The following is a 13154-nucleotide window of genomic DNA, read 5'->3' as shown; positions in this document are numbered from 1 at the left end:
TTAGTATGTAGCCTTGCTATGCAGACCATATGTGGCCTCTGTATTCCATCTTAAAACCATTTTAATTGTACACTTAAAAAAAGTGTGTGTGTGTGTGTGTGTGTGTGTGTGTGTGTGTGTGTGTGTGTGTGTGTTTATGTGTGTATTCCAGAGCCTACAAATGCTTCCAGAGGCTAAAAATGTGTTAGAGTCTTAGAGCTGCTGTTTTAGGTCATTGTGAGGTACCCGAAGTAGGTGCGAGGAAATGAAGGGCCTCAAATCTTGGAACTCTAAGCCATCTCTTTAGCTCCAGTTGTACAGTTTCAAAAGGCATTAAGTATGTTTGTATTGTGCAGCCATGACCACTGTTAATCTGTAATCTGAATGTGTTTGTTTGTTTGTTTATTTATTTTCTCATTTTGGTTTTTTGAAACTAGGCCACTCTAGCTCTCAAATGCTAAGATTTCAAGAGTAGCTTATAATCTGTATTTTTAATAGAATGTTAAATTTGCTGAGAATTGGTACCAGGAATGCTTGCTTCCAGGAATCCTTGCTGCATGCCTGCAGCCCTGTATGGGGAGATTCTCACCTAACCTTGCTACCATGCATTCATTATACTTAAGACTGCAGCTGTGCCTTCGTAAAAGTGAGGTGAATTAATGACTGCATTTTCCCATTAAGTACTTTATTTAAATAATTTTTAAATAGTAACAATTGCTTGTATAATTTTTGTGACTAATGGAACCATTTAAGTTACTTTGATAATGGAGGTTGGACAGTCGGATTAATAGATAAAAGAGCACACTGTCCCCAGCATCCACACCAGGCAGCTCATAGCAGCCTGTAACGCCAGTTCCAGGGTATTGGACGTTGACTTGACCTCTGAAGTAGGCCCACACCACTATCCCCAGCTCTAGAGATGTGAAGATAAACTACATTGTTTCATACAGTTTTTGTAAAAAGCAGGAAGATCAGTCAAGAAGGCAAGCTTTGGTTAAATGGCAGGTTTCAGGCCAACCTGAGCTACGTCTATAAAAAAAAAAGGGGGGGGTAGAAAAACCTCATTATTTCTATGTATCTGTGTCTACAAGGAAAGCCAAGTCTTTCATAGCTAAAGTATTGGGGGGTGGGCATTCTTGCTCTCCTGTGTTTGTGTGTTAGGGTAGTTGTTGTTTGAAACAAGGTCTCATGTGGTCTAGACTGGCTTCAAACTTGACACTTTCTTGTCTCTTGTCTCTTACTCCTGATTGTTGCAATTACAGGCATGAGCTATACCACACTAGGCTTGGAAGTGTTAGGCTTTTCAAAAAGAAAAAGAAATTATGCTGGACAATAGTGGTGCACACCTTTAATCCCAGCATTTGGGATATAGTTCAAGTCCAGCATGGTCTATAGAATTCTAGGGCAGCCAGAGCTACACAGAGAAAGCCTTTCTGAAAAAATGCAACATCAAATTACAGTGCATGGTAAATTTTAGCAGGAGTGTCTTTTGAACTGTTCAAGGTATTTTGCAGTCGTTGGTGTCTTGTTTAACTCTCTTAGAAACTATTGAAGAAGCCTGGTGTGAAGACAGGAGGACCCTGATCTGAAGCTAGTTCAAGCTACATAGTAAGACTGATTTACTTTGTATGCTCCTGTAAAAGCAAAACAGAACCAAACATAAAGATTGAGGAACATGTTTTGCCCCTTCTGGAAAAATGCAGGGGAAGCTTTTTGTTACTTAAAGAGGTTGTTTATGTAGAAAGGGAAAAGCATGCCATGCCAATGAAAGGAAATAAGAGAGTAACTTAGCAGTGATAGAGGGCGATTGAAAACTACCAGTTTGGCATCAGCTGGGTTTGACAGCAGACTTTATCAAACCAAGAATATTGTTTTTTTACTTTTTAGGCACATGTTTAAAAGTGTGAGCTCTTGAGCCATATGCTCTACCCTGATTTCAATCAGTTCCTTACAAGCAGTGTGATCTTAGGCCAATAACCTCAGTGTCAGCATCTGTGAAATGGGGAGAATGAATAGTACCACCTCAGAAGGTAATTTTGATAATTTATGTCTTTCAAACAATAGAAGAGTGTCTGGCACAAGGCCTGTGTAAATACTGTTGATATTATCAGACATTTGTGTATAGCAAAGAAACCTCATTTTAGTAGCTTTTCATACTATCTGTCATATAAGTTTCTGTAATTGCAGTATTAATCACAAATAGCTAGAGGTAAGCATACATTCCCTGGGAGTTTGGGTGGTTTTTGTGTTTTTTGTTTTGTTTTGAGATTGATCTTGAACTGTTGTTGATCCTGATTTTACCTCACTGAGTTGAGATTACAGTTTTTGCCACCATGTCTGGCTAAACTGGCTGGTTTTAGTTGGCATTTATGGAGGCTAACTATTGGAGGTCATTGGGATTATGTATGAGATAATGAAACCATGATTAAAGTTGATTATAGTATCATATTTAACTTTACATCCTTCAAGACTATCTGGTCCTTTCTCATTCTGCTCACAATAAGCATAGACATAAGTAGAAATGCTCATCTAGGGCTGGTGAGATGGTGCCGTAGGTAAAGGAGCTTGCTGCCAAGCCTGATGGTCTGAGTTTGACTCCGAGGACAAAGTAGGAAAGAACTGATAACTGTAAGTTGTCCTCTGACCTGCACACACTGGCTCTTATATGTGCACACAAAAGAAATGATCATCTACTTGTAAATTTATGAGGACAACTGACTCAGGCATGTAGTCAGTCACCACCTCCAAAGCCTTGCACATTCCAGTTGAAGAATCCAAGCCCAGGGCTCCATGTGCACAGACATCCTGTTAGCAGAGCTTTACAGAGGAGCTACAAGCTGCACTTATCACCTTTTACATTGACTGGTATGCACAGCGTCTGTATGTTCTTGGGGGTGTTCACATTTTAACAAGTGGTGAAAAGGGAACATCAGTGTACACATGTATTGAGTAGGAGATTTAGGAGGGAAATACCTGGCTTTAGTGTATGTACTGTGGTCAGATTTCCCATTAGATAATCATTGTTACTCATGGTTCATTTTGAGATGCTGTTGATTACAAATGTCAGTCCTTCCACCTCCACTTTGTGTTTTAGTGTAGGATCTGTCTGGGAGTGGCATGTCTTGATGTGAGTCCAAGTATACTGGGAAGGATATGTGCGATTTAGCTAAAGTTCAGGCATGTAATCAGTAACTGGCTAGAAAACCAGAAAGTCTCTGCAAAGAGACTTGGATGTTGGCATTTCCTTCTTGCTCACACAGCATCATACTTGTATTGGAATTTATAGTGTTTAGTAGAATTACAGGTACATGCATAGAGTCAGAATCTTTCATTTCTTTCAGTCCAGGCTTTGCACTAAGCATTGCCTCCTATTCCTCCTTTCATTGCATCTACAAGGGCAGTTGTGTACTCACCTTCTTCTGATTGGCTTCTTGATCTCTGCTGCCTAGAGAGCACCATTTTTGCATGTAGGATTTCTCTTAGAGGACAAAACATGTAACTTCTGAGCTTGAGATCGCTGCCTTTTCATGGGGTTATCTTTCCCTTTACTGTGTCTTAGGCAGGGTTCCGTGGCTCTTCCTAGTTGATATCCTACATGGGCTGTAAAAGTTTCCAAAGAAAATTTGAAGGCCCTGAAAGTATTGTTGGGAAGCTCATCTTCAGCATTAGCACCATGCTCCAGGCACACTAGGTTTTTATGTAGCATTTGAAAAGCTGCAGTGGAAAAAAGGAGCAGGAAAGGTGAACTCACCCCTGATCTTTCTGCTTCTTGTTTACATAGAATCAAAGGCCAATTCCCTTTTAAAAGTACAGTTATTTGGGGCTGGAGAGAAAGTTCAGTGTGGCTAACAGCATGTGTTTCTCTTTCAGAGGACCTGGGTTTGTTTCCTACCTCCCATATGTAACTCCAGTTCTAGGGGATCCAGTGCCACCTTCAGATTTCCATGGGTTCCATATGTGGTACACATATGTACAGGCAAATGCTCATACACAAAAACCTTTGAGGAATTCATACATGCGTACAATCTATTTTGATCTTAGCCCCTTTCTCCCTAACTGCTCCTAGATCCACCCGCCAATTTCATGTCCTCTTTTTTTTTTTTTTCCAGTTTATTTTTATTTCTTACTAAAACCCTTGGTGTTTACTCACTGCAGCATGATTGATCTACTAGGGCTTTACCCTTAGAGAAAACTGACTGGGTTTAGCATAGTGGTGCATACCTTTAATCCCAGCACTTGTGAGGTACAAGCAGGCATAACTGGGCCAACCTAGTCTATATAGTAAGTTCTAGGATAGCCAGGGGTCATGTAGAGAGACCCTGTTTCAAGAAACAGGTGTATACACCAAGGGGGGAAAAGAAAACTGACTGACTATTCCCTCAGCATCTATCCATTGTCCATAGTTCCTCAGCATAGGTGGTGCCTGGAAGCTGATCTTGGAATGATGAACATTCCCCTAAACAAGCTTTAGTGTGTTGGCTCCTTTTTCTCTTTGTAGTTGCTGCTGCTTCAGTTAACAGTGCACTCAGATTCCAGTGTAAAACCTTACTATTGAACCTCATTTTAAAGACTTACTTTCCTCTAAACTAGAATCAGAGGTAATTGTGTTTATACATTGGACTTCTTAGTGTCGGGACAGCTTACTTTAGAAGCTTTTATAATTTACAACTCTACTGCTTCTGATCTGGAATTTCAATTTATTGAGACAAAGCCTGACTATGTATGCAGCTTCGGCTATCCTGCTTCATGCTATGTAGACCAAGCTTGCATGGAATGTGTAGATCTTCCTGCCTTAGATTTTGCTGAGATTTAAGGCTATGCATAGCCATGCCCTGCCTGATTGTGATTTTTTATTTTTTGAAAGTTTTTCAAGACAGGCTTTCTTGGTGTATCCTTGACTTTCCTGGAACTTTGTAGACTACGCTGGCCTCAAACTCACAGAGATCTACTTGCCTCTGTCTCCTGATTGCTGGTATTAAAAGTATAAAATTAGTAAATAATAATAAGTGAATGATCCCTGAGCTTGCTGTGCTGATAGAAATAAATATGCAGTCAAATACTTTTAAAAATAAGACTTAAAGCAGGATGTGCTGGCTCCTTCCTGTAATCCCAGCACCTAGAAAACCAAGGCAGGAGTTTGAGACTAGCCTAGGCTACACAGTACTCTATAGACCAGCCCCAGGCTGTGTTGTAAGACCCTGACTCAAAGCAAAACAACAGTCTTAAAAGTAGTAGTCTTCATTTGAATTTTGATCAGCATTGAAGGTTCTGTTCGCAGTGAGAAAGTTTATCATGTTAAAACAAAACTTCTCAGCCAGTTAGAACCTGAAACTATGTAAGGGCGATCATTAGCATTCAAGGAGAAAGGGCTTTTGATGGTCTTTGAGCTTCAAAATGATGTAATATGTGTGAGGTGAAAACTTCAGCCCTCTGGACCATCCAGGCCGAGACTGCTCCAAGAACAGGCTAGTGCAGGCTAGTGTTAGATGGTAAACTAGCCGATCCCCCCCACCCCCCAAACATAGAATGTGAGTTAGCATTTCCTCTTTAATTTATAGGCTTATTGGAGGACACCTTGCCAGGTTACAGTCTGCATCTAATGGGATGTGCACACAAGAGTGCCCTCTCCTGGCCATGGTTGGGATACCTACATGGCTATTAAGGCTTAGTAGTACCAAAGCTTTGTTTGAAGCAAGCTATCCAGAATTAATGCATTAGAAAGATTCAGATTAATTTTGGCCTTTTTTTTTTCTTTCTTTCTTTTTTCTTTTTTTGTTAGATGGCTTAAAAAGAACTTAACTGACTGCTCTATTTTTGTTAACTTGGTTTTTTCTACCATAGGTCTCAACAAATGGCAGCTATTACATCAGACAGTGACGAGTCCTGCTGCTCCCTTACAGTGTCTGACAGACCACTGTGGATTCAGACTGGGAGCATTGAAGTTAACAGTGAAGCGGGCAGGTCTGTCTGTCTTAAGCCCTGCCATGAAGTGAAGAGGGCACCGCATCCTCACTTAACCACCCCTGAAGTAGATTAGGATAGCCTTCAAAAGATGCATTCGTTTTCTCGTTAGTTTTCATTGACCTTGGCAGTAGGGTGTACTTCCTGTAGCTACTCATTTCTAGGAAGTGAAAGTGTATTTTCTGGAGTAGAACTGACTGTCATTATCTGTATTGAGAGCAGCCTTGTGGTGAGAGTCAACTGTTCCATTGTAGGCTTATGTTAGATGGCAACTGATTATTCCTGGATATTGGGGTAATTGGGGTGGCTTTAACTTCTTTGTCACTTACTACTGTATGTATAATACTATATAGGGATGGGAATGTGGCGTGGATGGTAGAATGGCTTTGTTTACCTCCACAAAGTTCTGAATAAACCAGGCGTGGTGATTTACACCTGTTAATCCTAGCACTTAGGAGGTGGAGGCAGGAAAGGTCAGAAGCTCAAGATCATCATCATCTTCTCTAGTGAGTATGAGCATAGCCTGGGAAACCTGAGAGTCTGCCTTTAAAAAGAGGGGAAAAAATGTGTAAGAATATATATATGTGGCTAGGTATGCTGAACCATGCCTTTAATCCCAGCACTTTGCGGAGGCAGAGGCAGGAGGAACACTGTGAGTTCCAGGCCAGCTTGGTGGACATAGTATCAGGACAGCCAGGGCTACATAGTAAGACCCTGTCTTGAAAAAAAACTGAAAAGTTAAAAAGAAAATGTACATGGGGCTTAGTGTGGTGGTGCACGGCTTTAATCTCAGTGCTGTGGAGGTAGAGGCAGGTGAATCTCTTAAATCCAAGATATCCAGTTCTACATAATAAGACCATGTCTCCAAAAAGAGACAAACATGTATGTGGATGCTTAGAAAGTAAATCTTAAAACTCATTGTCATTTACATAAAGTAAACCAGAACTTTAGTGGTGTTAAGATAGGATCAAAATGTTTGTAATCTATTTCTGTATATGATTTAATGGGTAATTATAAAATAGTTTTGATTTTGGATTCCTATGGTGGGAGGGGTTTAGGGATTTTGGTTGTTCCTTTGAACTTTTTGTTTTGTTGTTTATGTCTATAACATTTATTTTTGTGTATGTGTGTAGGTGTGTGACTGTGACTATATACCACATGTGTGTGCTTGGAAGGCAGAAGAGGGCTTCAAGTCCCCTGGAATGGATTTACAGGCAGTTGGGAGCTGCCTGATGTGGATGTTGGGAACGGAACTCAGGTCCTCTGCAAGAACAATAATGCACTCTTAACCAATTAAGTTATGTCCCTAGCTCCTAAACTTATCTTTTATTACTTTCTTTGAAAAAGTATTTAGTCTTCTGGATAGGGGATAGACAATAGTTATTTGATCCATTCTGTTTGTCCAGCTTTTGGAGAATTGTATCATTGCGTGTGAGCTGTAGCCTTGATACTGGCTCAAAGTGAGACATTTGGCATTGAATATTGTATAAGAATTTTGGACTGTTATCTAAATAGGCATGGTAGCCACCTTAATCTATTGAGGGAGTAGAGCCTTTGGGTTTCTGTACTTCTTATAGGAGTCCTTGGCTTTCTTGTTCTAGTCTTCAACTGAACTTGAGTAGGCCTTACATTAAAATCCAGATTTTAAAAGGCACAGTTGGGACTATGCCTTGTCCCCTTTTTCGTTTAGTTTATAAAAGGGTACATTCACTTCCAAAGTTCTTTGTGAATCTGTGACTTTACTATTGTAGTCATGTTAGCCAGCCATTTCATTTTCAGAAAGTTGAATTTTAAATCAGCATTCATTAATCATCCTTTTTTTAGAAACAATGAATACATGGGCCCTTCACCATAAGGCTTGCATTATTTTGGCTAGAAGTAATTTTTTGTTGCTTGAAAGACACAGGACAGAATACTCTGATGTTTATTTTATAGGCCCTGACTCAGGGTCTACATGACCAGAACAAGTGAACTATGGTAACACTGGGAAGATAACAAAATCAAATCTGTCAAACCATGGGAAAGATATGACTTTGATGTATGTGTTAAATAATGGGAAGGATGAGTTCCTTTTCTTCTTTCTACATTCTGTTGGTTTTATTATCCCACTGAAATAGCATTATCTTTGGTTTAAAAATAAATTTGATACAAAGATCATCTTTCTTCCCAGGTCTCCAGCTCCAATTCTGAGGGCACAGCTAAGGACTGGAGGGTAGTAGGCACCACTCCTTTGCATGCTAGCTGTTCACTAATGTTCACTACTGAAGACTGCCTTATTCGTGGCCTGGTGTAATAAGGGGCACTGGTCAGTGCACTAAGTGATCTAGTAATAAAAATTGCCTTTTGATGTGTCTGACTCTGAGGAGCTCCCCTTCCCCAGTCCCCTTGTGGCTTTGTGTAAATAGTACACTGTGCTCTATGGCTGATTTTTAACATCACTTGGTTCTGTATATGAATTTGCTTCAGACTGAGCAGCTAGCTTTAATAGTATACACCTTAATCCTAGCATTCAGGACATGGAGGCAAGGAAGATCAGGAGTTCAAGGTCAACCTTGACTATGCAGTGAGTTTGAGGTAACCCTAGACTCCAAGAGACTCTGTCTCAAAAACAAGATAGGGGGGAGTTGGGGGCCCAGTATGGGTCTGGTGGCTCACATCTTTAATCCTCACAGGGAAGGTACAGGTAGGAAGTTCTTGGTGAGTTCCAGACCAGCCAGAGTTCCATGGTGAGACCTATCTAAAAGAACATTTAACGTTTAGAAGAGACTGCACGTTGGTGGATCTCTGTGAGTTCAAGGCCAGCCTGGTCTACAGAGCTAGTTCCAGGACAGGCTCTAAAACAATACAGAGACACCCTGTCCAAAAAAAAAAAAGGAGAGAGAGACTGCAGGTTAACTGTGCCAGGGTAAGGCTGGTGTTCCATAGAAGTCTATGTATTGTATTGTATTGTATTGTAACTTAAAAATAGCAACATAAAGAAGGTGGTGCAGTCCTTTAATCTCAGCACTCTGGAGGCAGTGGCAGGTGAATCTCTGAGTTTGAGGCCAACTTGGTCTACAGTGTGAGTTCCAGGACAGCCAAGTCTACAAAAAGAAACACTGCCTTGGAAAAATAAACAAAAGAAAAAAAGTTAAAATTCTGCAGAAATATTCTTAAGGATTCAGGTGATAGCCATGTGTGTTGGAATTTGGTCAGATGTGCTCAGTTAAATCACACACTGCTTCTACTGGTATAGAATAGCAGTAAGCTTTGTTTAAAGCGTCAAATACATGATGTAAAAGAAAGGTGGTGTGATCCCACGATCTGTAGGGCTTCTTTTTCTCACATGTAACCTGTGCTTAACTACATGTCTTCCTTTTGTTTATTGTATTTCAGCACAGAGACATTAACAGACTGCTGGTTTCTTGGACGTGTACCACAGTGACAGAACAAGAACATCAGGACTGGATAAGATTGGAGTTTTAAGCTGCACTAAGAAGTAAATGTTAAAGCAGTGGCTAAAACCAGTCATCTATACAGGGGCACTTGCAGAGTAGACTGAATGGGAGAAAAGGTATTAGGGGATATTTTATATATATGAGAGGAACAAACTGCTGCAATAAGTTGTGCATGAGGTGAGGAGAGAAGTGATGCATTCCAGTGTGGTGTGGAGAATTACTGGCGGTAGCTTCTTTTGAATGTGAACAGTAGTTTGGACAGGCCTGCCAGGCTTGGGATGGTGCAGAGATGTGGAATTGTTTTGCATACTTAACCTTTGTGCTTTCTCCAAGGATTATGTTTATCAGTTTAGAAGTGAGCAGAGGTGTGTTTAAAATGGCGCTCCTGTGAAACAGCAATGGTCACATGTGCTAAGGCCAGTGTTTCCTTCAGGTGCCCATAGAAATGAGAGGAAGACGATCTGACATCCTGCTGAAAGGATGGCTAAGTGCCCCGCCCCACCCACAAGTAAAATGTGGATCTTCTCTTTCTTTTAATAAAACAGGGCTGTATTATCTTGAATATATGTTTGCTTGTTAGAGCATATTAAGATGTATTTATTTGCCACTAGTATTTAACGTTAGGTGCACATTTTCATAACTACATTCTTACCTTTTCATATTTTGACTCCCAAGTGGATAGGCTAATGTTGATTTTGGAATGAAATCATACACTCCCAAGAACTAGCTCATAACTCTCCTGAACTGGACAGGCTTTTATTACCGCCTCTCCCCTTACTGAGTGGCACTGCTCAGAAAAGGTGATAGCATCAGTGTTGATCTGGACCTCTTCCCATAGCAAGAAGCCCCTACTTCTTTCTCAGTGCAGGAAGCTCTCCCACGTGTCAGGGAAAACTTGGCTCTGGGGTAAAAGTGGCAGAAACAGATCCTTGCAAACAGCCTAAACTTTTGGTGCATGAACATGAATTCTTAATAGAGACCACAGATTTTCCTTGTCTTTGCTTAAATACATATTATGAAAATCCTTAATTTTTCTTGTTTAATGAATGGAGAACACATGAGAAAATCAGATGGACCTGTTAGTACTACATTTTTAAAACATTTTATATTTGATGGTGCCGTAATTTTAATAATAAAACTGAAGATTTTTAGTGGCAATACTGATTTATTTTTTAAACCAGAAAGATAACACCATAATGATTACTTACTACAAAAATAAAAAAGGAAAAAAAAAAAAAAAAAAAAAATAAAAAAAAAAAAGCCAAAATAAAAAAAAAAAAAAGAAGCTAATTCACAAAACTCATTCAAAGCAACACAACAGATGAGCGAGCATTGGCTTAAGAGTTCACTTTCTGTGATCTTTCTGTGTGTGGGTGAGATTACCCAACAGCCCATTGCTCAGGATTAGCAAATGCTCTGGGTGGGATATTTAGATCGTTTAATATACCTGACTGTGATTTGATTTATAACTCAAGAAGAGAAGCCGGGTAGTCTGGAGTCTAGTGAGCTTAATTCAGATCCTAACACATTGCAAGTGCTGGGAAGCCCTGACTGCATTTTACGATGATCTCTTTGGAGACTTCCACATCATGACATCATCTTATCAACTGGGCTCAGGAACTATAACAGCAGGGAGCTGTGGAGAAGACGTGAAGCACGGCTCCGGGCTCTGGGGTCAGTCTTGTCTTAGACCCCCAACACCAGCAGTAACTTTTATGCTCACTCAGGAACCAGGAGTCTCCCAGCCATGTGGAGTATGCACGGATTGTATCAGGAAGACCTTTAAGCTTTAGAAATCTTTATTTGTAGAGATGGAATTGACCAAAAATAATATTAAAAAGGCAAAAGCACTGGGAGAGATCAGGTTTTAAGAATCTACATATTTTTTTCTTCATGACAAATCCTTAAAGGCATTTTATTACAAATTAGATTTTCATTTAAAAAAAAAAAGAAAAAGACACTTGGTGGTATTTAAAATCTATGCCTACCATGTTAAAATTTCATTTTTATTGCTTTAGTTGCTTAATATTTAAGCTCTGCTTCATGCTACCTTTTGTCTGTATTTCAAATCCTCACAGGCCTATTTCATTTGTAGACTTGAATGACACATTGTTTCTCACCTTCCATCTGCTCAGAGTTAAATGTTAAAGAATGTTGTGTAATGTTATCCAATAAAGTCTTTGATTTTTTTTTTATTTAATTATTTAAAATCTTTTACTGTGTAAGGGGCTAGCTTTTTTTTTGCTTTTAGGGGTTACCTTCAAAAATGGTCTTTGCTTTTTCTTTGACAACTTTAAAATTTAGCTGAGTGTGTGTTCTGGGAAGAGTACGCATTCTAAGGAGGATCACTAAGAGGGTCTCATCTGACTGGAGGCAGAGGCTGACTGCAGTCTGGTAGGCTTGCACACAGCAGACTAATTTTCTGATGGAAACAGCCTGCCTTAGAGTGTGTAGTACACAGTGCTGGTGAGTTTCTCTGAAGGTACACATGCCCTGCGATCTCGCTCTCAGGCTTACAGTTCAAGGTCATCCAATACATACCAGCTTCAAGCTCCCTTACTCCCAGGAGGAGGCCTACCCAAAACAGACTGATTTCTATCATAGCCTATAGGATTGACCTGTGAACCAGAAACTCTTGGTTGTCAGGAAAAATATTAGTGTCTGAAAACCTGTCAGGAAATTGAGGTAGGTAGATAGGTAGGTAGGTGTGTGTGTGTGTGTGTGTGTGTGTGTGTGTGTGTGTCTGTCTGTCTGTCTGTCTGCCTATCTCTCTGTCTGTCTGTCTACCATAGACCTCCACATTTTTGTAAAGCAAACCTTTAGAAGGCTGCCTGGAACTATAGAGGCTGTATGGAATCTTTAATCGCAAACACTGTTCAAGTCAATTGAGCTAAATATCCATAAAGAGTAGCCACTGGAGTCGGATCAGTCCCTGAGGTGATACAATATTATTCTGTGGTGGTCCAACCACTTACAGTGTGTCCCATAGACAGCTAGCACAGCCCTCAGCCTCAACATTCCAATACTTTTATTTCATTTGGTCCTTTCAGCCCTGTCCTCTGAGGACTGCTCTAACTTTCTTCAAGTCCTGAGCTGGATTTCTGGCTTCAAGGTGAAGAAGGCAGTGACTGCAAGCTGCATTTTGTTGGTTCATGATGTACCAAGTGTAAGCCCAGGTAATGGATGACCCAATATGAGCACCAGCTTGGCAGTACACCCACAGCAGGACAGTGCCATTTTTTTCCAGTGCAGCTCGCTCTTCAAGTATTGTTTCTGTCACATCTGTTGTGACAGTCTAATGACCCATGACTCTTAAAGGTTTGGTAACAGTTCTAGCAAGGTGAGCTAGCAGCTGTGCCTGAGGATTTACTATCCTCAGGTGGCTGAGATCCTGTGTGTGTTGTGTGTGTCTGGTGTGTATGGTGTCCGGGGAAGCAGTAGGCCTACTGTGCCCACAGTGGGAAACAAATTTCAGAGTTTCTTATGGGAAGGGAAGGAGGAGGCAGGGAATGTTTTAAATTTTGTCTTGGGAAGCTTCTGTATGATAGGGTTTATTCATAGCTTGTAGGCCTTGGAGGGATAGAAAATTGAAAATAAACTTTTAAAAAATTATAGCCATCTCAAAAGGATTGTAAAGGTGGAGGCTGTTGAGGTAGGTGTCTCAGCAGGGAAGGCACATGCCATTAAGCCCCTGGCTATTTGAATTTGATCCCTGTGACCCACATGGTTGAGAGAATGACTACAATTTTCCTCTGACCTCCAAACACATGGTATGGC

The 13154-nt window shown here is 40.4% G+C and overlaps 1 protein-coding gene across 2 annotated transcripts in view; it reads left to right on the top strand.

The window, feature by feature from the left end:
• Positions 1–11572, top strand: part of Pwwp2a (PWWP domain containing 2A) — a 40212-nt gene extending 28640 nt beyond the window's left edge. Inside the window, exons 3-4 of one of the 2 annotated variants that reach the window (XM_051180911.1) lie at positions 5821–5940; positions 9316–11572. In XM_051180911.1, coding sequence (XP_051036868.1) covers positions 5821–5940; positions 9316–9329 — 134 coding nt within the window. In that variant the 3' untranslated portion in view covers positions 9330–11572. The remainder of the gene's footprint in view (positions 1–5820; positions 5941–9315) is intronic. The other variant, XM_051180916.1, reaches the window with a different exon arrangement.
• The last annotated feature ends 1582 nt before the right edge of the window (positions 11573–13154 follow it).

The sequence above is a fragment of the Phodopus roborovskii genome, unplaced genomic scaffold, assembly GCF_943737965.1.
Source record: "Phodopus roborovskii unplaced genomic scaffold, PHOROB, whole genome shotgun sequence".
Lineage (NCBI taxonomy): Eukaryota > Metazoa > Chordata > Mammalia > Rodentia > Cricetidae > Phodopus > Phodopus roborovskii.
Note: the sequence above shows the minus strand (reverse complement) of the source record. Positions and strands in the feature narration are given on the sequence as shown.